The sequence below is a fragment of the Nipponia nippon genome, unplaced genomic scaffold, assembly GCF_047370975.1.
Source record: "Nipponia nippon isolate SJK-2023a ecotype South Korea unplaced genomic scaffold, ASM4737097v1 scaffold_3, whole genome shotgun sequence".
NCBI classification, from domain to species: domain Eukaryota; kingdom Metazoa; phylum Chordata; class Aves; order Pelecaniformes; family Threskiornithidae; genus Nipponia; species Nipponia nippon.
Window position 1 is genome coordinate 68,883,851 of NW_028262347.1, and position 24,131 is coordinate 68,907,981.

A 24,131-nucleotide genomic window follows, 5' to 3' on the forward strand; every position below is an offset into this window, starting at 1 on the left:
AGAGAGCAGCAGCAATAGAAACAGGGAATTAAAGAAACTGGTCATTGTAGGATTAACTGTATTAATGTTGAAAGGGATGGGGCTTTGACCTACCACTTCCTGTTTAGTCACTTTACTAAAGGCAGTTTTGGTCAAAATAGGGGAAAAATTGAACTGTGACTCCCCAGTGATGAGGCCAAAGTAACTCATGCAGGAAGGGAGCCAGAAGAGCTGTGGAGGGCCAGGCTTGCAGTTTTTTTGCAAGAGAGGGAGTGAGTACTGCAAGGCACTTCTCCCAGGAGGAGCCCTGGGCATGGAAGCAGCCCTCTTCTTCCTCCTCTATCTGCTGCTCATCCTCCAGCCATAGCCAGAGCAGCTGGATGGTTTGTGTCAAGATGTACAGGCAAGAAATCAGCTACCTGGGCAGTGCCTCTCTGCTGTCTCTGACAGCAGCCATTTGGCCACCTCTTTCTGTGTGCTGCTGTAGGCAGCAGCGTACTTTGTGTAGCTCTGCTGTAGCTACCCACAGCCAGCTCTGCTGGTGTCTCTATTGTGAGCAGGGTTTTAGTGTCTAAGGCTGTCAGACCAGATGGAATTAATTTAAAATCATGGGAGAAATAGAACTCCCTCTATTGTCCCTCTAAATAATGTAGCAGTTGTGAGCACAGTTACCAGCGCCTGCCCCGTCTGGTCCTGAAGATTGTAAATGAGCTCCATCTATGAAAGAAGGAATGGCGCTTTTTTTTTTTTTCTTGCCAAAACATATGCAAGGGGAAGAGCTGATGGGGAGGCAGGGAAGGAGCCAGTTCAGGCAGCTTCAAATGTTGGCCAAAGAGAGCACTAAACTTAGGACAATCGCAACTGGTGTCTCAGCCTGCAGATTTGGCAGTGTGCTGACCAGCCTGGAGATGGACTAGTTTCTGGTGTGTAGCTGGGGTGGTGTGAACGTACAGGGGGAGAGGACGCAGTCTGGGCACAGATGAGGCCATGCGAGCCTTGGTGCCTCCCTGAGCTCCTGCAGCTGCCAGAGTGCCAAAGGCTTGCTGAGAATGGAAAATAGCCCAGAACAGTCATGTCTCAGTAGCAGTTGTGAATTACCCCCAGTCCCCTATGGATATGCTCACTGGGAGTTAAGAGTGTCCTTGTGAGGTGTTAGTGCTTCATAACACAAAGGTACTTGGGGTCTAAATTCTCAGCTGAAATCAATGAGATCCTTGACACCTGAAAACTTTGGTGGATCTGACCCTTTGTACAGAGTAACAATTGCCAATAAATTCAGATCACAGTTTGTTTCACAGCGTCTTTGGTTGGGTAGATGAACCCTAGGAGAATATACTGCCTGCCTAAGTTGGAGGACTGTCCATCATTAGAAGTCTTCCAAAAGCAGATTATACCTAAGCCCTGTCACAGTGATAGACTACAGCACAGACATGACCGCACCTTGGGACAGTACCTTTCTAGCCCTGTTTTCTTTTCTGTCAGTTGTTTTTTTTTCTATTCCCATCCTTTCTTTCAGTATTATTACTGGTAGTTTCCACAGCAACCTACTAGTAGTGAGAAAGTAGAGGCCAGTAGAGGCCATTACCTTTGTTGTAGACATTGGTGGGGAGCTGGATATCACTGTATGTTGTGTTCACCAGCAGGTTATTGAAATGCTCATTTGGCTCCAAAATGAATTCATCTCCAAGCTCCACATAATTGTCATTTTCATCCTTCTCATTAATCAGGAGAGAGTTGTAGTAATCAAACTATTGATGAAGACAATGGAAAAGACAAAGGCAACAAGAGAGTATAACACAGACTATTACCAGTACTGCCTGAAAAAAACACTCTAAAAAAGGGACATCTGGAGAATTCGGGTTTCAAATAGGATCAAGATGAACAGCAAACAAGAGCTGTTACCAGCTGGAAAGTGTCAAGCTGCCCAAATGATGGTTTCTGCCCAGTCAGGTGCCCAGATGACTGAAAGCATGGTGATAACCAGCAGCAGAAGAGCCACCTGAGGGCAAAGGGACACATCGGCAGACTCCCGTGGTCCCTCAGAGGTATTTAAGTGACTAGCCAGAGAGGTGGAGTGTCTCACTGGGTCTGGCTCCCAGGTTTGCTACAGGGCATGTTGATGCTGACCTTACTTGCCCTGTCTCTACAGCTGTCATTTACTACAGTTAACTCCTGATGTACATCCAGCCAGGATTATCCCCTCACTCTGTCACTCCACGCAGCAGGCACTCGTCAAGAGCAAAGGATAGAGCAGAAGGTGCTCAAAGACAACGCAGTTCTCCCCCTGTGAAGGCCACTGGGGATTTAGCATCTACCGTCACTTTAGTATCTTCAGGACACTCTTCACCCTTGGATAACACATGTTTTTAAGATGTTTTTGTTGACTTTGTCTGAGGGCAGAGGTTATTTAAGGATTTATGTTCAAACACTAACAGTACTCATGGGGTGCAAATTGTGCGTGCAAATACAGTCATGTACCTCAACTCACCCATGACCCTTACTGTGAACGCTGCTGACGTGGATACTGTGTTCAGTTTTGGGCCCCTCACTACAAGAAGGACATTGAGGTGCTGGAGCGTGTCCAAGGAAGAGCAACGAAGCTGGTGAAGGGTCTAGAGCACAAGTCTTAGGAGGAGCGGCTGAGGGAGCTGGGGTTGTTCAGCCGGGAGAAGAGGAGGCTGAGGGGAGACCTTATTGCTCTCTACAGCTACCTGAAAGGAGGTTGTAGCGAGGTGGGGGTCGGTCTCTTCTCCCAAGTAACAAGGGATAGGACGAGAGGCCTCAGGTTGTGCCAGGGGAGGTTTAGATTGGATATTAGAAAAAATTTCTTCACCGAAAGGGCAGTCAAGCACTGGAACAGGCTGCCCAGGGAAGAGGTTGGGTCCCCATCCCTGGAGGTATTTAAAAGACATGTAGATGTGGTGCTTAGGGACATGGTTTAGTGGTGGACTTGGCAGTGCTAGGTTAATGGTTGGACTTGATGATCTTAAAGGTCTTTTCCAGCCTAAACGATTCTATGATTCTATGACCCAACTAGCATGACTGTAATATGATTCTTAAATAAAGAGGTGGGAGAGGTGAAACCAGTAACTAGCTTGATTTCAAGAAGCGTTTTCATTCCCACCCTTGCCCAGCATGGAGAGGTGTACTTGCAGGGATAGCCTGTACTTCTGCTAAGCACTCTGTGCTTGTACAGCGGACAGTGGACTTCCTTCAGAGTTTTCACTCCAGTTCCCTTCACTGGCAATAAACCCATAGCTTGACTACAACAAAGTTATTATCAGAAAGCCAGTTATCCAAATTGCTTGGACAATACCAAACTTTCACCTAACGAGAAGTCCTGACAAGTGGGTGTCTGCAGGCTAGACAAAAGATGATGGGAGCTGTTGAGAAAGATGGTGAGAAACTCAGCTCATTGAGATTAACGGTTTGCTGTGGGTATTTGTAACAGCATCCTCCTCATTGCTCATACACACTCAATTTTTAGCTCATTTTCCAGTCAAGTAACCCACAAAGCACCAGCTAATTTGCACTAGTGTGTCACATAATGACAATGTTGGTGTGCAGTAAATGTAATGCCAATAGCATCACACAACCCAATGTTTTCTCAAATCCTTCCCCTCCCAGAGCCAAAGGGACTAACCTCCTTGGTGCTACTAGGTTTGGGATCTGTAAAGGGAGTCTCTTACTCACGCTAGTTTCTAGACAAGCTGAGTGTCCTGAAGACAAGGAAACTCCTAACCTGTCCAGGAACCTGAGGTGGCTGGGTGCTGCTAGGCCTGCCTTTTGGCTAGTCTCTCTGAGGATGCATGTCATATTTTGTCACTGACCAGGAGAAACTTACCTCCAATGAGGAGTTGTACTCATGGTTCAGATCTGCGTCTTCTGCTGCTTCCACCAACCTCTAATGCAAGCACACAGAAAGAAAGATGAGGGGGTGCTGTGGAAAGCCCTCCAGAAGCTCTTCCAGCTGTATCAGCCATTCACACAGTTACTGAAAAGACACATGACTGCCTCCTTCACCACAACACAGAGTCACGGAGCTATAAACTTCCCTCTTTCCCTCCTTTTCTGCTGACCTGTCATTCTGTGCTGCAACTTTACGCTTGGAAGGTATATTCACAGCTATTTATTGCCAAGTATATTCACACCCACTTACTCCAGAGTCCCTACTAAACCCCTGAGCAATCTTAGATAATCACAGGACATATACAAACAGAAACACGTCCATTTAGAGAAACAACAGCCAGAGATCTATTTTCATTTTCCGTGAACCCTTCCAAAAAGCCATGGGAAAGGCATTTCAGACCCAGCCTGATGTCAGTACCTCATCAAAGGAAAAGGCCTTGTGGGAGTCTCAGTCTGGTATTGTTACAGAGACAAAGACCATGACTCGATTTCATAAAGGGCTCAGTGATGCTGTGGCCATTTATAAGCCCTTACCATTTATGGAAGGCAATATAATCAACTAGTATTCTCCAATATGATGCTTCAGGGCACTAATTCTCAATTGGTACAGACTGGGAATGAACACAGCTAAATGTGTACATGTTTTCAGCGACAGTCTCAGCAAAACTACTTTTTGCTCCTTCACAAAGGATAAGGCAATCCAAACATTGGAAAAGTCTGGCTATGAATTTAATGTTATGGGCCAAAGCTCTGGGCCTAAATATGCCCACATTTCACTTTGAGATTCAAATTATGTGTTTCTGGATGACTTTTCCACATTAGACGCTTTAAACAGTAAAGGCTCTGTGGCTACAGAAATATGCTTTTCATAGTGGGTAAATATAAGGGAATATGATAGATCCTTAGATGGAACAAGAGGGGCCATAACAATTACCTGCTCTGATCTCCAACACAGCAACAGCTAAAGACCTCTTGCCACCTCCTCCACACTTCCCCATGTACACATCTTGAAATCCAAGCACCTTCCTTGCAGCTCACGTTCAGGGGCTGCAGGAATTTCCCTTGAGCCACACACACATCCGAAACAAGTTACCAGTCTTCAATGGCCCAGAGGGCATTATGCAAGGATGAACTTTATTTTCACTTGTGAGAGGTTTTTTTCTCTTTAAACAGCTATAGAATCAAGCCTCTTTTCTCCTAAAAGTGTTCATTCCCTCATATTTATTCCTAGACTTTGTTTTTATCTTATTTCCTACTTTGGGCTGAAGGAGAAGCCAGCATTCCCTTGTCTGAACGCCCACATCCTCCCACCAGTGTCTACTTAAAGCTCAGAGTGAGCCAGCTGCACCAGCAGGCATTTGGTTGGGCAAGGAAGTCCTCATACAACCCCTGCGCCCACACACTCCTGCTACAGGCGGGAGGCCTGCGTCTACTGCTCTGGGGCTGACAGGAGAGGACTTCCTTCCCATAGCCCCCGTGGTCATACCTCAACGGCTTCAACCTTCCTGCGGAGCATGCTTTCCATCTGCTCCGAGAACTTCTTCACCAGCTCCAAGCCATCCACCTCTTTGATCTTCAGAGTTGGCTCCACATCTTTGTACTTCTACCCAAGGGAAAGCAGAAAATCCTGCTGAGCAGGAGACTCGTAAGGAGAGGGGTGAATCTATTATTGTTAGATGGGTATTGCCTTTGGTGGAGAAAGATGTGTTTGAAGAACTGTCTGTTTTACCACCTTCTCCCATCTTTGCCTTTCCTCGCTTTTCACCCCATAATTTGGGCATGTGCAGATCACTGTCCATAACACGAAGCATTTTGACTAAGTAAAAGCAACTGATCTAATTGTGAGCTCGTGGCTGTTGAAAACAGCAATGTACCTGAACCTATTTATGCCTGAAAATAAGGGATAGAAGCAGAAGGCCGACTTTTGAAAGCCTAAAATACACATTGTGCTTACATCCATAATAGCATTGTATGCATCAGATGATACCTGAAATTTACTTTAGACAGAGGAATGGGCAGGGCAACGGAGCTGTATGCTGTCGTTGTATTGCCTCCTATGTCATATGTGCTCTGGGGCACCACTGGGGGAGATGTCATGCTAGTGCATGTCCTGTGCTCGCACAGCACCATCATATCTGTAGGGTAGCTTGTCAAGTTTGCAGCAAGTAGGATCTGCTCAGTGCTTAGGTGAGAGACTGCCAAGGAAAGGTCAGCAAGACAGTTATGATGCTACTTATTCAGCACACATGAGCATGCTTTGGGCCAAGAGCAGCAGAAAGGCACTTCCCAGAAACTAGGAATTATGAGCATGGCTACTTAGTACTGCCTCCACTGGGAGAGATGCCATAACGAGGAGGATTGGGTCTGACAGCTTTAGAGATAAACAGTTTCTTCTGGCCACATTTCATATGATCTAGTCATTAAAAATCTGAGAGTACTCCCAAACTGGGTAACTAATCTGCATCCCTAAATCTGCCCTTTCAAGACTGGATACAATGGCCTTTATATCTCCTTTTCAAAAAATCCCAAAGCTAACAGAAATAGGCAGAAAGAAAGAGTAAAAAAAAAACCTACAAAAGGACACAATATGATTAACCTATTTCAGAAAAGACAGAGCCTTATCTCCCCAGCAATGAGAGTGTTTTGTTGAAGTGCGAATTTTCCTGGTCCTTCATCATAATTTCTCTCTGCAGTGTATGCACATCCCCTCCATCTTCATGTTCCGTTAGCACTCTAGCAGCAATCTCAGCCAGGGCTGGACTTCTTGCGCCGGTACAAAATGAGGCAGTGAAGAGGGTAGGGGGATGGCAGGGGTTTAGTGGCACTTTTGAATTAGAAGAAAGTAGAGGGGGGGACGACTTTGCATGTCTTTAGGGTGACCAAGTAGAGCTCCTTTTGTTCAAGAAGCTCACTGACCATCCAGGAGGGCGGCTGAGCACAGGCAGAGTAAGAAATGCCTTAAGGATGGGGCAGGCTGAGGAGGTCAGACAGAAATAGCAGCAGCATCCAGCCTGCAGCAGGCATGGCAGGGAAGCTGCTCGCTCTGCCTGGCATGATTAACAGCAAGGGCTTTACTGGATTAAAAATGCCAGGCCTCACATCCCCTCTGCTGCGGCTGAGTAGCTGGGACAGGCGGGGGAGGAGGAGGAGGAGGAGGTCGGGTTGAGCACGAAGGTTAGCGTAAGCATGCTGCCGAAAGAGGGATGTGCAACAGCCACCCCCTGACTGAGGTCCCTGGCTGCTGACAAGACCACAGCACACATCCCAGCTGGTGCCTGTCCCATTTAGCTCCATGTCATGGTTTTGTCAGGAGGGAAGTGATCTCTGCCAGGCTGGGCTTTAATCAGGCCCTTCTTGGGGGGAGGAGGGTAATCTCTCCTGGGAAAGCTAGTGAAGGGGGGGGACCGCACCAGCACGGGCAAGCACACGCTTTACAAAGTGACCTGCCATTGGTTACCTTGGGTCATATCTTGAATTAAAAAAAACAGGGCTCTTTACCTCTCAGTTATTTTTTAATGTGCTTTTGACACATTGACAAGTAGAAGTTATTAGGGTAAAAGTAATCAGGAGCAGTCTGCAAATACCATACACATCTCAGCCCTGGGAACTAGCCAGAGCTGGGAAGACAAAAAACCCAAAAAACTTTCTGCAAAGATTCAGTTGGCTGCGAGGAATACACCAGGTTTGAGCTCAGATCCCCTTTGAGCTTTTCCCCTACAAATGATCCAGCAAACCATTTTGTATCTGTATCCCTGCCACTGAAATCTCCTGCTATTAATGAATATTCACTGCAAGAGTTCCCAAAGGTGGACAACAGAGACGTACCTGTGATTTCAATACTGTTACCAGACACCATGGCTGAAAGTACGCAGCAAATGTCAACACAGGTGCTTGTAGCTGACCAAGATTAACCTGCACAACCTGAGTTTAGGGTTCACGTTACCAGATCATTATAATTTACAGAACAGGAATCAGCTACAGGCTTGGGAGAACTGGCTGAAAGGATCTGACATTGAAAAGGGGCCACAAAGTTAACTCTGATCTAACAGAAAATCTTTTCATATTCATCTAGTACTTAGTATTTCCTTAAAACAGCAGGAGCAATTCATTAAGATTCTCCTTCCACAGTGATGGGGGTGGTGATTTAGAAGTGGAAGATCCAGGATTCAGTATCCTAAGTTTTATCTGTGAACAGAGATATGTCACCAAGTATATTTTCTTCTTCCCACCTCCATGAAATTTAGCCCATTGAAGTACACAGTGTTGCATTACTCACTGCTAGTGAAACTATATTAAGAGTGTGAAAGACATTCCTTTCATCTTCACCCAGGAAAATGTCTTGACTGCACTTTAATTTTTTTGTTCTTTGCCATGTAGTTATTTTTGTAGTGCTTTCTAGTAATTACATAGCTGGAGCCAAGCCCTGCTGTCCTTTCTCAGCCCCATCCACTGGGGAAGGCAATCGGCTCCTCAGCTACAGAAGGAAGCAGGAGGTAATGCTCAGAAACACTTACAATGCATCATTAACGTAGTAGAAGAGAAAGTAAGTTTTGGGTCTGCTGAAGCTGATGGTATTTCTGTCCCTCCACGGCAAGCCCTGAGAAGCCCAGAACCACCACGGTGTCCTCCCAGCATGGCTGCAGTCAGTGGCCTCAGGCCTTTGGTCACTGCCTGGCCAACTGCAGCAGGAGGACTGTGGCAAACAGACCTAACAAGCCACAGGTTCAAGCGCTCTGTTCCTTAGCTCTAGGAGATGCTACTGCCCTCCTCCTACTAAGCCTTTCACTTTGCCTCTTTGCTCCAGCTGTATTTCCCTCAGCTGTCCTAGACCCTGGCCAGCATTTTAATACAGATCCATCATCTCTGAGCCAGGCTGATATGCCAGACAAGTGCGCAAGCTTATCTTAACCTCTGCTGCATAATGGTCAAGAGAATACAATGGATGCTTCAGCCATCAAACCAAAATCACTCTTCAGCTTTTGCTACCTCTGTGAGGTTTAATTTGATGATATCTTGACTGGTTGGGACAGAGAGTGATCTAGGGGCTTTCTCAAAGCTCTCTGATCCAGGGTGAGAACCTGCCTTTGTGGATTCAAGAGATGTCTACTGGTTCACCAGGTCTCTGGAAACAATAAATCCTGGTAAGAAGTAGACAGTTTGGGTTTGCAAATTGATATTAGGGTTCTTTTGAGGGAAACAAACAAAAAACCCCAAAGAAATCCAAACAGACCCAAAACCACAAAATGAAATTTATGCTAAATATTGAAGAGAAAGTTTACATGCAAAACATTCAGTAACTGAAAAGTTATGGCTCTCGAAGCAACAATAAGCTAGTTACTTCAAGCTTATTAGGCACAAGGGAGACATGAAGTCAAATTTGAAATGGTGCTGTTATCTCTCAGTTTGTATTTCTTCAAAGGCAAAGTGCCCATCGACTTAAACAAGCACTGAGGAAAGAATTGTCGGGGCCTCTACACTGTGCTCCCCACCCTTCTGCTGGTCTGCGTATACTCATGCACACAGAAATATTTCATGTGAAAAAGAGGCGATGGCCCAAAGAGAGAAAGGTGCCTGGGGAGCACATGTGGCTGGATTTCCAGACTTTGTACATTTGGCTCCCCAGGCCTGACTTGCTCACAGTCTGGACCAGTGCGGTGATCTACATAAAACCATTCAGGGTCTGCCAAGGTGCATCTCATGGGGCATGAAAATGTTGCCCGTTAGTAATAGATTTTTCTGCAGCCTCCTGAAGCTGTCCTTCTGCAGCACTGCAAGTGTCAGCGATGTAGAGGGAGACCTCCAGGATGGTCCCTGCTTTGAGATGCTGATATGTGAGAAGGTGTCTGCCCCAGTGCTTGATAAAGAAATGGAGGCTGAGAAGGGCAGAAGAAGTGGGTGCTGGCTAGTCCTCCCATATTTCCCTGGTCCCAGGGAAATAAAGGGGTGTCCCTGGGACTATTTCCCCAGTCCCAGGGCAATAATGGGAAATGAAAGAGCTCAAGGAGTGGGACTCGAGGGGTGAAAGGTAAACCTGAGCTGTTTAAACTGCTTAAGTTAGGGCAGGGCAGGGCAGGGCATGCATTTAGGAAATGACTCTTTGCTGAAGTGTTAACAGAGCAAGGCTGGATCAAGCTCGCCCGTACCCGCTGCTGGAAGTGGTGACAGTGACTCACTGAAGGACGTTTTTCCTCTGAGTCACAGGTGACACTGTCTCACTCAGGGGTGTCCAGAGACTATGCAAAGCACAATCAGTCTGTGCTGCATCCAGGCCCCAACATGTGCAAGAGCAAAACAGACACCTTCCCCTCTCCAAGAACAAAACCATGTGGACATGGACTGGGGCAGGCAAGTGTGATTATATTATAAGGCTTCAGACCACCAGGGAAATATAACTCTGCCTTGACTCCCCTTGACATGAATGCTAGATTGGATTTGGTTACATTCAGGCTTCTTTTTAATCAGAAATTAGTTTTCTTTGCTTCCAGTGAATTACACCAAAAGCTGATAGAGTTGTGAATTTTTGTTCACGATCTAGTTGCCATGACTGTCATTTTTAGTGGTACTATAGCAGCATCTACAGGTCTCAATATAACCCCTACTCCAAAGAGATCAAAATTGCAAGAGTCAAAACATAGTGTGGACAGAGGGAGGTGAAATGACCTGGTGCAACCTCTTCAGAGGGCCAACACAGCACAGCTGTCTTGATACCCACCTCAGTGCTGCATCTGCCATCCTTGGCCTCCACTGTTAACTTTTGCAACACTGGTATTTTCAAGCTAAGCCCTGTTCTGCTTAGTCCCACTGATTTTCGGACCTTAAGGAATGTGAACCCCCTTAATCTGCCAGTAGAGGTAGCCACAGAAGCAGCACAAGCTGGCTATGTTGAAGCAGGAAGGAAAAAACATAATGGCTACAGTATTTCTTCACGCAATAAGGTGACACCCTTTGCATCTTCCAGAAGAAGCTGGTATCTGCAGACTTTCTGTTGGACAGCAAATACCTATACAGCATCAGACACAAATACCTGACTATCAAATAACCCCAATCTGTATCTCCTGCCCACTGGAGCTCCAGTGCCCACGAGAGATGCTGCAGCATGTCACTTTGCCGCTGGCACTACCATTTGGGGACCCCACAGAAGAACAGGCAATGCAGAAACATCATCAAAATTGCTCAAAGCCAAATTTTTCCCTGCATTAATACCACACCACAGCTGCCTCATGATTAGGGCATGAAGTACCTATACCAGTGCTGACAACTTTTTATTGCATGGTGGCACATTCCTCCTAAGAAGAGCTGATGGTCAGTATAGACCTTTGTGGTGGATGCTTGGCCAAGCCTGGCAAAGGTGGTGCTGCAGGAGATGCTCCCTTCCTCCAGACAGAAAGCAGCACTGTGGGGACAGGGAAACCAAGGGCAAGGCAAGCCAAATGATATCCAGATCCCTTTTTGCACTGGCAAGTGGGTGTTATTACTAGACAGAAGACAGAATTTAGACACCTAAAAGGTCCAAGAGGCAATGTACAGCTTGCGTCAAAGAGAAGAATCAGAGAAAGAGTAAAGAAAAGGAACTGGACAGCCACATGAGGTGGAAAGGGGACTGCATCCCCCTCAGCAGCCACTAGGCCCCCGAGCAGCACTTGGGAGGTGCTGATCCATGCCGCCCTGCTGCTGCAGTGCAGAGTTCACCAAGCCTGAAAGAGGAGCAGCCATTCACCCCTGACTTCAGGAATCAAAGTTAACAGGGCAACTTCTCTACAGCTGTAAATGGGAACACTTATTTAAAGCCCCTGTGGCTACACCTTTTAATGCCGGCAGAGTTTAGCGCAGTGGCGCCTAAGCCAGGCATGAAGGAGGCAGAGCTCTGCACCTCTGGAAGATCACGGCTTCCAGGGCATCTGCCTCAGAAACCCTGTCCAAAGCAGAGTTTTAAAGGCACAATTCAAAGAATTGATGAGTGACTGGAGGAAGACAGATGAGGAAGAAGAAATAAACAAGAATGCCAGCTGGAGAGCTGCAGGAGGGGACAGACGATGGGGTGACAACGAGCAGATGAGTGATAGGCAGGAGCAGAGGGACTGATATGCATTTAGGAAGGGAAGAGTTAAGGGTCAGTATGGAAGGGCATGAAATGATCATCAGAGGGGAAACATGAGGAGTACTGTTAAAAAGTATTTTTAAAAAATAGGACAATTTAGGTGGCGTTTGGCCATGGCTAGTGAAAGCAGGAAAGGTGTTAGATGGATCCCCCTCTCCAGTTCATGGATAATGGCCACAAGGCATCACTCTGTGCTTATGGATATGAACCTGCATGGTTTTGAAAGTTAGCTGATGGCCTGTGTGTTTTGCTTTCTTCCAGCCTAGGGGAAAACCTTGGAGCGCTACATGGGGAGGTGATATGAAGCCAAGGGAACCCTTGTAGCTTTTGCCTACCTTCTGCAACAGGAGAGAGCCTGAATACTTAGTCACAATGGAGTACAGCTCCCCACCAAAGGCATCTGCCCAAGACTTCACCCTAAAAAGAGGGGAAAAAAAGAAAAATCAGTGTTAATAATTCAAAGTCAGCAGAACTGCTTACTTCTTCAGACAGGGAAAACTCCATCTTTGTGAGTATGAACCCCCCCTGTATTTCTCTTAGCCATTATAATGACAATGCTTTCTCCCCAAATTGCCAGCCAGACAAACAGTAAGTCAGGAGGGAAGCGCTACTCTTGGACATTCTGCCCAGGACATCGCTCAGTGAGGAGAAACACAGTTCTGCTGGTCTTGGTCACTATGTTTTGACTCAGAGTGGAATTTGTCTCGCCTAACTTTAGAGGTGCAAAAGTTGTACATTTTGTCTTAGATATCATCTGGTTCCCTCTATTGTTAGTAAAGTGAAATAAATAGCTCTGCAGATACCTATTTGTCTTCGCTGATTGCAGACGGAGCCTGGGGTGAAGGGCTAGACACCTAATGTCAAGGCTGCTGAAGAGAAATAAGTGTCAGACCTGAAAGAAATTGTCAGTATTCACCCCTTGGATCCAGCTCCTGGATCTGCATGGGGCGGAGACTAACGAGCCAGACAAATTCACTGCTCTCAGTGGAGATACTACAGCTTGATAATGCCAGAGTAGATTATGCACCTCATCATTGTAAAACAGTACTCGCATTTGTGCCATCCTGTAAATAACTGATGATAGCAATACCACATGGAGAACATAAGGATGTTGAAGAGCAGCCTGAACACTGAGCCATCCAAATCAAAATAGATGGCTCTCATAATTGACAGAGCACTTCATCAGAAATCTGTTACATGATTCACATTAGGCAGTTCCACCTACATGCAGTTCCTTCAACAAGGATTCACTTAGGAGAGATTTATTTAATGGAATAAATGGCCTTCTCCACTTACCAGAATATACTACTTATTTATGGAGTGCAGAGTCTTGCATATGACTTCCAGTAGATTTCTTCCAGTCCTAAGCAGACTTTAACCTCAGGGCATGATTTCCCAGTGCATTGCACCACTTTCATGGCAGAGTAATACGCCAACATAGAGATGAGCTCTGGAGTAAAGCCAGCGCAGCAATGGTGAAATAATCACAACAGCTAACTTTAGCCTAGGAAAGCCTGTTTAGGCTTCCCCTCTTGCAAACAGAGACCGATAGGCAGCTATAGGGGGTGATTTAGAGCATACCATAAAGCTTGTGCTCTGAACTGCACCTCTCTGTACTGCCTAGAAAAGGAGTATAATAAGAGAGCAGGTGCCTTTTAAAATCACTCATTAATTGGCAATGAGGTGTTCCTTTCTAATCACTGAGTGTGATCTAGCACCAGCTGAAGTCAATAAGAACAAGGCTTCTTTCCTTTTTTTTTTTGTTTTTTTTTTTTTTTTTTTTACATTGTGCTCTGCATCTTATTTTGACAGCTAGAGCTTTCATCTCTTCATTTCACTCTTAGAGAAAAAAGAACACGGGTATTTGCTAGGAGACCAGGATTTATTGCCCCATATCAGAGTTATTCTAGCAAGCCTAGAATAAAAGAGGAAACCAGAAACAGGGACCCCATGGGACGCTTTCCTGTTTGTCGTAGTGACTAACGCGTTCCTTGAGGTATGAGGATCTCTGAATCAGCATTTAACTCGATGCCCATATGCTGCTGCTGGTTTTGTAACTTTTATGTATGAGATGTTTTGTGCTGACATTAGCTAATATTCTCCAGTCTCTTCACCTCTTACTGTAGAAAGAGAGAACCTAAACATGAAGTTTGACATGATAGGAATTTTAGCAGGGAGGTTTATTTTTACCCCATTTTCCTCCCCCAAAAAATGAGGTGCGCATCATCCTGGTCTTTTTTTTGTGTCATGGCTGTGGCTGTGCATGTGCCCCTATTCCTTCCAGCCCTGATCATTTTTCAACCCAGCAGGGTGGAAGAGTCTGTGATATTAATTTCTGACTAGTGGGTGCAGTTGGGCAGTTTCAGCAGAAAGATGCTATCATTGAGGTAAAAGGTCTGCAATACGAGCTTTGCAACGATCAGTCAGTAGAGAGGCCAGCCACAGACACAGTTTTATAGAAGGCCCGGCCCTGCTGCTCATGGATCTGCTTGTTTGTGAAGTCCCGAAGTCCACCATGACTTGGGATTCTCCACTTTCATAAAAACAGGAAAAGGGAAGGTCGGTTTTTAGCCTTCGAGGATGTGGCAAAAGAAGCCTAAATATATGAACCTCGAAACTTCCAGTAACAGCAGAACTCGATGATAAAAAGGTTGGGATTTATGTAAATTCACAGTTTCTATGCGGGTGCCCTAAGTGTCAGATGCTCAGCTGGGGAGGGCTCTCCCAGCCTGCCCGAGGCAGCAGCCCCACAGCCACTTCTCAGCCACTGCTCCGGCTCAGGGGCTGTTATTTCTGCTGACTCAAAGCAGGTCTCTGAGGCACCATGCTGCAAAACCTGCTTGCCCTGGGAGAGGGAAAGGGCGCGAGGAGGAGGAGAGGAGGAAGGAGGTGCAAAGGCAGGGGGGAGCAGAGAGACGGCCAGAGATCGGCAGCTTTGGAGGGCTGGTTGGAAAGTTAGGGAGCACAGAGGAATGAGAGGGCACAAAGGTCCCGAAGCCCTGTGTGACAGGGCTGGAGAGTAGGTAATTAAAAATATATGGTGGCATTTCATGAAAGTTGAAAAGGAGGCAAGTGAAGAGGCAGAAATACGCTGGCATTCACATATTTAAAAGACAATTATTTGCCAGGGAAGGAAGTGACCTTAGAGTACTGAGAAATTAAGGGCAGCCTGCTGAATTTAAATAGGTTTCTTTATTTTGTTCATAAACAAGTGAGAGAAAAGGTCAGTCTAAAATTCATCAGGTTGCAGAGAAATTTCATCCAAGGCTGCTGCCTCCATGAACTCAGGAGCAGATATATAGAGGCAGTAGGGACAGCCTAAAGAGGCCATACCAGGTTGATCTTCACCTCCCAACAGCATTTCCTGATGTTCCCGGTACCCCAAGAAGCAAAGGCTGAGCAGCCAGCCCCAAATCCTCACCATCCTCACAACTGCAAGCACTCCTGCCCATGCCATGGCCAGCTGATGAGCAGAGCGGTGGCCAGGAGGGAAAAGGAGGTGGTTTCTGTGGTGGACCTGCGCCCCAGACACATTGCTAGTAATTGACTGAGCAGATTTTTTTCACCACTGGAGTTAAAACTGAGTGAGCTTTGCAAAGATGTGAATAAGTTGGCGATGAACCAAGCGCAGTGCCGCAAAGCCAAGCATGACCTGGGGAGCAGCACAGGCTGACTTAGCTTTGTCTCACTTAACTGTGATTGAACCCAGCTGGTGTTTAAAAGCCTCTGGTTTTGTGTCCCCAAAATGCCCCTGTGTAATCTATGGAGGAGGTCCATTTTCTGGTGACTTACTCCCTTTGGTCCTCTGGCCAATGTATTCTACTGAAATTTCATTTGAAAAGGGCAAATTTTGTGTTTTAGTTGAATTCACGAGTGGGTTTGAAACACCAGGGATTAATTCAGCTGTTGTTCTGGTTTCAGTACCAGGGGAGAAAAGCTCTTTTTCTATTGTTTATTCTTTATTCTTGTACATGAATAAGTTCCAAATTGTGCAAAGTGATGTAACTCTTCTCTCAATAGTAAAGGGCTATCACATTATAACCAAACACATCAGAAAAGGATTTGGTCAGAGATTGCCTGCTGGTAATCCCTGCACTTGTATTCAGTGGTGAAAACAGCAGAAAGGATGGGTTGGCTTCTTAATGCCACAGATCTCAAGGCCAAAAAGTATTTCCATGTGGTATTTACCCTGGGCACAGAAAGTCAATTTTTATTTTGCACGGTTTGGAATTACCAGAAGTTGGATTTTATTCTGTGTAACCTCTGCGTCCTTTTTGTGAAACCCAAGTCAGAAGCACTTTGCTGAGGAAGGGCTTGACAGTGCAGCCAAGAATAAAATTGGTGGCAAAGTTTCCTGAGACCCCCCTGGATAAGGTCAATGCAACTCTTGGTAATCACGTGGGCTGTATTGGTGAGCACATCTGCAAGGGTCTTATTGTCAGTTTTTGAATATAAAACATTCTCTCAATCTCAGGAAAGGGCTCGAGCTGACTTTTGTGAGTTTATCGGACATATCTCCTCCTGAAACTGGATTGCAGTGTTGTCTCCTCTCCAGACCAACCTGCTATCCTGCACAGACAGACCTATCTCAGCTCCAGAGAAGCTGCCCCACAACAACTTTTACCAACCATGGTGCTGACATTTTTAATCCTTAAAGGATTTAACTTGCCTAAATCAGCTTAACAAGGTGAAGTTTTTATAAACTGGGTTTGCTGAGAGCTGTTAGCCTCCTGGCGCGCTGCCGGGGAGGGCTGCACTGCTGGCGGGGAGCTTTCCAGCAGCGACCATGCTGGAGGAGCTGCTCGTCCACACCAACACGCATGCGGGTGTGGGTACCCTGCAAACCCACATCCAAAAAGGTGTGTCAAGATTCCCTGCATGTGCACTAGCACCTGGACCCAAATCTGGACCCGGACGGCGCATGCACAAAACACGGCTGTTTATGCTTTGTATGGCAGCTCAGCTTTTCATTCCTATGCTCCAGAGCTCTGGGAAGGGCTACTACGCCCTTTGTAGTAAGGTCGAGCAGGAACAAGCAAGAAAAGGTCCCGTGGCCTCTTTCCTTTATTTAGCCTCCCCCACTAACATCCCCTGACATCTGCACACATGAATAAACATGCGTGTATGTATTACCGAGACTGTATATGTGCGCACAAAGGCTTTCTTCAGCCGTGAGTTTACCAGACCACTGCAAGGGATCAGAGCTTCAGAGCTGCAAACCTTGCACTGCACGATCTGGATCTCGTGTGTGTTCAAGAGATGCCTCTTTGCTCAAACACCTGTGCATATGCCTCCCATGGCCAGATCCTGACCAGTGCTGTGCACCCCTGGGGTGTCCCTGGCAGGCTGCAAACCAGCAGCGTCTGCTGGAACCGCTCTGCTAAACTGGGGAGCTGCTAAACTGGGGCCGCTGATGTCTGCCTCCATGGCTGTATCTCCACAAGTTGCACCAGCGGTGGGGTTTTACGAATGTGTCTTTAAACTGGTTTTGCCTTCTGCTGCCCAGTGCATTAAGCAGAGCATTAATAGATGTCAAAGTGCTTAACTAAAGCAGATGAGTATCGTTGCTCTACTTGACGAACAGGGAAAATGAGGCATTGCATCTGCGCTAGACCTGGGAACTGAATTTGTGGCTTCTGTGCCCATGTCCTCTTCCAGGAGCCATTGCTGCCATCGCCACCATCATAAGGAAACGCCAGCCCCCCTGCTGCAACGTGCCCTGCCAGAGAAGCCTGCACCCGCAGTGCCTGCCACCACCAGGGAGGCACTCCCACCCACCCGCCCCTGCCCACGGCATTGCCCTCTCCATGCCAGAAACGCCCCACGCCAGAGAGAGGGAAACACTTACGTCTCCAGTGGGATCTTCATCTGAGCCCTGGTGGAGGGCAGGAGGCAGAAGAGCCAGAGCATCATCCACGGGACGGCCCTGGGCCCCATCCTCCACGCGCCAACCATCAGCAAGGGGACCAGCCGGCAGCATGCGGGGGCTCCCCGCCTTTCCTGCTGCCCCGGGGGGGGTCCCATGCGGCCCCCGCCATGCTGCCGGGCTGGGTGCCCTGCTGCTGCGGGGCTGAGCCCCGGGATGACCCCGGCTGCCTCTTCCCTGGGGACGTCGCTTCTGCTGCCAGGTGCCGTCAGGGGTCTCTGGCGCCGGGCAGGCAGCCAAAAACCCACGGGGGACCCTCGTCTGCGGGCACCCACGGGTGTGGTGCGTCTCTGCGCCCCGAGGAGCGGCTGCGCCAGGAGGGAGCTCCGTGCTGGGAGCCGCAATGACTACGTAATCCCCCGCCAGCCCCTTAATCCCCTCGCCGAGCAGCAGCAGCCACAGATTTAGGGAAGTGGAGTGGGATAAAATCACCCAGGATTACTCTGATTCCTGAAGACGGGTCTCGGCTTCTCCAGCTGGAGGTCAGGCCGTGCCTGCTTTAAAGGGGTCACATCCACAACCCCCAAACCACCTCTCCCCCCCGACCTTTGATCTCTGTCCGTCAGGCCTCCCTGACAGTGGGATGCTGACAGGTCACCCTGGCACCATCTTTTCCCCCCTGGGGACCCAGGGTTGGGACCAGAAGTGTGGGGCACATGGCCCCACCTGGCGCTGAGGTTTGCAAAGGACCGATGAGACTGGGCAGAGATGGCACCTTGGCAGCATCCAGCGGAGGTCCTACCAAAGTGCTCGTCCTCCAAGCCATGTCTGAGGACCTCACACAAGCGAGAGGAGAGGAGAGGAGAGAAAATGGGCAGTGGGAAGCAAAAATGGCATGAAAAAAAGGACTGTCGGTTAACTGATCGCCTCCTAATGTGAGTGATTATTTATTAATAGTCGAACCTCTCCGTTGGGGCAACATTCAATTGAGATTGCCATCCCTTCATCTGTGTCCAGAGACCAATGAATCAAAGGAGCCCAACGGCAGAACTTGATGAATAGCAGCAAGTAGCAAACTGCACGCTTGGATGAGGGGCACACTATATAAGCTCATTATCATCACGAGAAGTATGAATTATAAATAACTATAGATACAGCAGCGGAAAGATTATAAATGACTAGAGTGACCTGTTGAACAGCTCAACTTTATGGCTATGGATTAACCCATTTATCAGAGTATCTTCCAATCATCTTTTGCACCTTTACAAATGGCTTATTTAATATAAAATGCAAAGCCATGCTAGATTGTTAGGTTTCTCGTAAGGATGTGGAGGGGGAAACTGGCTGTCAAAACACTGAAGTAAAACTAAGGCACATATTATAGATGTGCTACTGAGTGCAGTATTGGTGCTGCACATTAAGTGGGATAATAGAAGCAGCAGAGGAAATATAGAGAAGGGAATAAAACCGTGAAACGTGGAATAGAGGTTAAATTGTATGATGAAGAGGCTGAAAGCCCAGGGTGAGCAATTAAGTAATTACAGGAATAACTCACCTCAGGATAGGATGGTTTCATCATTTATTACAATCTTTACTCCAGACTGAGCATCTTTTTTAAAGTTATGATCTTCTTCAAGCAGAGGTTGTGGGCCTGAAGGGTGGAAATTTCCAGATGATGTTCTTAAGTCTCTACAAAGGGTTACATGGGAAGGTTGAAATGGTTCTTTCTGACTGTAAAATCTACAAAAAATCCATTTCTACACACACAAACACTCTGAAGACAGTGCCTTCAAGGTACCACACGGCTGTACAGCAAATGCCATAGTCAGCATATGAAGGCATCAGGCAGAGCGGATCTGGATCTTAGTAATGCATTTCTCAAATGGCCAAAATGTGGTGTGGGGGCTCTTGCCCTGAAAAGGGGTACATACATACCCGGATGGCCCCAGGGGGAATCTGGAGGTGATGTCCTCCTCCCAGAAATGCTCGTTGCAGACAGGGGGTGCAGTGTGTTGCCCATGGGAACAGAAGGAGCTGATTGCCCTTCCCCTGACTCTGGCCTCACGCTGCTGGGACTGGGGACCACGGGGCTGGGCTTCTGCTGCTTCCTCCTGCCTCTGCAGCCTGAAAAAAGGAGAAGATGCTCTTGGAGGGGCTAGGAAGGCTGATCATCAAGGTCTCATTTCTCCATTTTTACCAGGATTAAAAATGAAGAGTAGCGTCCAGGGTGGCAGGCTTCCCTGTCTGGGTATTTCAGGGAAGAGATGATAAAAATTCATGTTCCGAAAAAAATCTGAAATGAGATCTGAAGGCAGGAGAATCAACGTTTTAGATGATAGCATTTTCTCTCCACTTTGCAAGGAGCCATAAGCAAATACTTATTGTGAGTGATTTTTGCAGGATCTTTTCACTAACCCTTCCAGCCACTGCATGCTATTTGCAGCTGAGACCCAGTTTAATCCAGATGGGTTCTGGCAAGAGCCCTTGTCTGGGTGTGTTTGGAAAACGTTGAAACACTGATAGAAAAGGCAATGAGACACAGCAACACGCTGAACAGGGAGACCCAAATCTCTTTATTTGGTTTTATCTCATTTACTGGATATATCTCACTTAACCCCTTAATGATCTAAAGTTGCAAGGGAGTGGGATTTGAAGATGAAATGAAAATAGCACAGAAAACTGAAAACCCCCAGGTGACTGGAGGGCCCTTAATGGGATTAGCCTGCATCCAGTTACTTCTGCAGAGCTCAGCCACCTCAGTGTGTGGGCACAGTTGGAGCACGGGGAGGAGATAAACGATGGCAGGGTCTAACTGGGGAAAAAGAAAATGAATCCTAGGAGAAAAAATGAAAGCAAACATATAAGAAGGAGAATTTAAGGCTGCAAGAGATACGGGGTGAGCGAGTACAGCAAATTAGAGCTAAATATGCAAAACCATGAGGCAATAAAAAAATGCCAGTGTGATTTTGTGCTGTAGTCACAGGCAGGGGGGAGATGTACCAGCTCTATCCATTTCTGATTTGACTAGAATCTGAGTTCAGTTTGGATTATCTTGTTATGAGAAGATACTGGCAAATGTCAAGACTGGCCAAAGAACAAATATCATCAAAACACTGGTGTAAGCAGTGTATGAGGAGAGTTTATTAAAGACAGTAGAAATCCTCATTTGTTTAATGCATTCATGTGGTGACCCTGACCTGGAAATGCCTGAGCAGACTAACGTGTAGTCTTACAGTGGGATAAATATAAGGAGTATAGGGCAAAATGAAGAAAGGGGAACTCTACACTGAAAGTTAGAGAAAGCTGATTAGAAAGATGTGCCGGGCATGGCACAACCTCTTGAGGCAACCTTCCTCCATGCCATACTGGTCAATAAGGCACATTTTGTAGCAGCCAAGTGTCTCTTTGTTAGAAAGTCAGCTGGAACAGGGAATATGGCAACAACCTTGAACACAGCAAAGAGAAGAGTATGGTGCTTCGTGGAGATGGAGAGCAGATGGGACAGTGTCTCAGCCCCGTCAGGCATCAAGCACATTGTGATACTACTCCTGTTGCCAGGAGGTTTATCGGGCTGAGGCTGGTTGCCAGAGACACTTCTTCCCCATGGCACCCATGGTACTGATCTCCCAGCTGGCCCATGCAGTGAGGCAGCAGTGCCCCCTCCTATTTTCTGGGTACTCTGAAGCAGTGTCTCAGGGTCCACATGGAGCGAGCATCAGGATCCTTTTTGCACTGTAGATACCAGGACTGAGGAAGAGGTTGCCAGAGATCAGCACTGACTTGTTTTTCATTCTGGAGACGCTGGGATCTTGCTGTGTGCCTGCCACCACCGCATACCTCAAAGCAAGTCTTTGCTCCATCATGATCCTGAACTTAAAACATCTGAGACATAATCACTTAATAAGAATAATTTGCTTTGATTTTGAATAACTTAAAACAAGGCATGATGGGAATAAACTATGCGGTCTTGTTCACAGCAGATGCATTTATCTGAGATCATGATCTTGTGCCTCTCATTATCTCTTGGCAGGAATCCTTAGATAAGCATCTGGGTACAAAAGCTCCTTTCTACCCTGGTCAAACATTCTGCTTGTGAAACTGTTCTCTCAATGGTGTTTGAGCTTGTGTCCTGTTTGGGAGATATGAGGATGATGACTCTGGCCTGCCTGAGTAGGTTTAGTTGTTCCTCGGAGTGGTTTGGAAAGCAGTCGTGCAGTGTTTTGCCAATACCAGAGAACCCGATCTCCCTGTCCCAACAGCTGCCAGGAGGAGGGGGCCCTCGCCAGAAGCAGCAATGGAAAAGCACTTTTAGTCATGGTTTTACTGGCTGGTCATGCAAATCTCTTCTGATCAGGTTTCAGTGCTGTGGAGAATTAGCACTCACAAGCTGAGTTTGCAGAGGTGCAGATTTAATAGCTGAGCGGGGACGGGGAAGAGGGCTGCAGACTCACTTCTGCATGAGTGCCGATGCTGCAGGCAGACCCCAGGCTGGGGGCTGGGGAGGTGTCCCTGCAGCTGAACGCTGCCCTCCCTCCTGCTTTGGTCACATCAGGGCCTGTGCAATCCCAGCTGAGCTCCGGGAAGCTGTAATGCCATGGGGAGATGCTGTTTGGTCTAGGACTGGGTTGGCCGCGTGACTGGCAGCGTGCCTGGGACCCGGGAAGTTTGGGTTGGTGAGAGCTGAAAGATGCTGGGTGGTGCTGGGTGAGCACAGCCTCTTTGAGTGCCCCTTTCTCACTGCAGTCGTTGTGGGAAAATGATACCTCCCTCAGTCCCAGGTGCATTTTGGGTTAAATTAGTTGCTTTTAACACCATCTGGGTGAAGGGGCAATGCTTTACGCATTCTGAAGCTGTGTGTGGAAGGGTTCCTCTGCCATTGGAGCCCAGGCTGACAAGTGCTGGTGGTCACAAGGAGACCCTGATAGGACTCCAAAGAGCAGGTACACAAAAGCCTGTTTACCATGGGAATGCAGCTAATACCTGCATACCTGATACCTCACTAGGATCTCTGTAGAGCAGGACAGATTCATCCCTAGTGTAACACAGTGGGGACATACAGGGAGTCATACACCGACTGACATGTAGGCAGGTGTTATACCACTGACTTTCTTCATTTCAGGTTGCCTCAGGAACAGTGAATAACAGATGATTATCTGGCCTGCAGAGCATCATCAGACGTCAGCAGGATGACTTGGACCAAATGTGTCCTTTTAGACCCCACATTCCACCCAGGTGCTCTGTAAATATCTGCCTGCAGACCCATTCATCTGCAAGCCGCACGTTCTCCCCATTGTTTATAGAAGCAGTCACACAGGTGCCATTAATTAATGCCTTCGGCTGGTTACTTTGCCTTTTTTCCTTTTTATTTTTTTCCACAGCTCTGCTCTAAATTTAGACTTGTTTAAATACTCCAAGATGAAACGAGCATTTTTTTTTTTTTTTTCTAGCAGCATTTCAAACCCTCCTCAGGCACAGTGTTCTAAGCACCGGGAAATTTAGGGCATTGAGGAAGACACCAAGGGAGAGCAGAATGCCCAGGAAACAAAGAGCACTGAAGCATCTTCCCACCATCTCTGAAGGCAAGGCAAGAAAAAAAAAACAAACAAAGAATGAAGACAAGGGGAAAGGAAAAGGAAGTGAAAGCAGATGCTCAGTTTGGGGAGAACTGTGAGCAGCCAGCAACTTTCCTGGGTGCTGTCACAAAGGCACCCAGAGTGAAAGTCAACTTTATCCCTATCTCTCTACTGCCAAAGGGTTAAACTTAATCTCTTCCATTTCAAGTCCACATGACCTGAAGGAACTTGATTAGGAGGAAGGGAAACCCTGTTTTAAAAGAGATTAAAGCCTTTTGTGATAAAGTGGCTGCACTAGAACAGCTTTTTCGAGGGAGGAGGCTTTGCTCCATGGGGAGCCCCAGGAATTGCAGTGCCTCAAGTGACTAAATAAATGATGCCACTTATTCTGCTAATCTCCACGGCTGCAAAGACACTTGACTCAGTGCGCATCTAGCAACATCATTTACGTTGCCAAATCCTTCGTATTAAATGCATGATGCAATGACCCTATTCAGAGGACACACTACAAACACCTCCTTCTCCTTACTCAGTGTGTTAATAAGGATTCACACTTTTGCAAGGTTATCAGGACAGAGGTATTTGGGCCAAATTAGGGTTGCTCCAGCCTGCCTGGGCTAGAAGGAAGGAGGGTCCCTCCTCCCATGTGTTCCCCTGTCAGGGTCAACAGATGTGGAGGGTGCAGAGATGAGTTACTTGCCTTCAT

At 47.1% G+C, this 24,131-nt stretch overlaps 1 protein-coding gene across 1 annotated transcript in view; it reads right to left on the minus strand.

Annotated features, from left to right (window-relative positions):
- Positions 1-17,941, minus strand: part of CACNA2D4 (calcium voltage-gated channel auxiliary subunit alpha2delta 4) — a 125,655-nt gene extending 107,714 nt beyond the window's left edge. Inside the window, exons 1-5 of the mRNA XM_087766083.1 lie at positions 17,835-17,941; positions 12,322-12,403; positions 5,375-5,491; positions 3,824-3,883; positions 1,565-1,727 (exon numbers count right to left, since the gene is read on the minus strand). Of these exons, the coding sequence (XP_087622209.1) occupies positions 1,565-1,727; positions 3,824-3,883; positions 5,375-5,491; positions 12,322-12,403; positions 17,835-17,941 (529 nt within the window). The remainder of the gene's footprint in view (positions 1-1,564; positions 1,728-3,823; positions 3,884-5,374; positions 5,492-12,321; positions 12,404-17,834) is intronic.
- Positions 17,942-24,131: the final 6,190 nt, after the last annotated feature.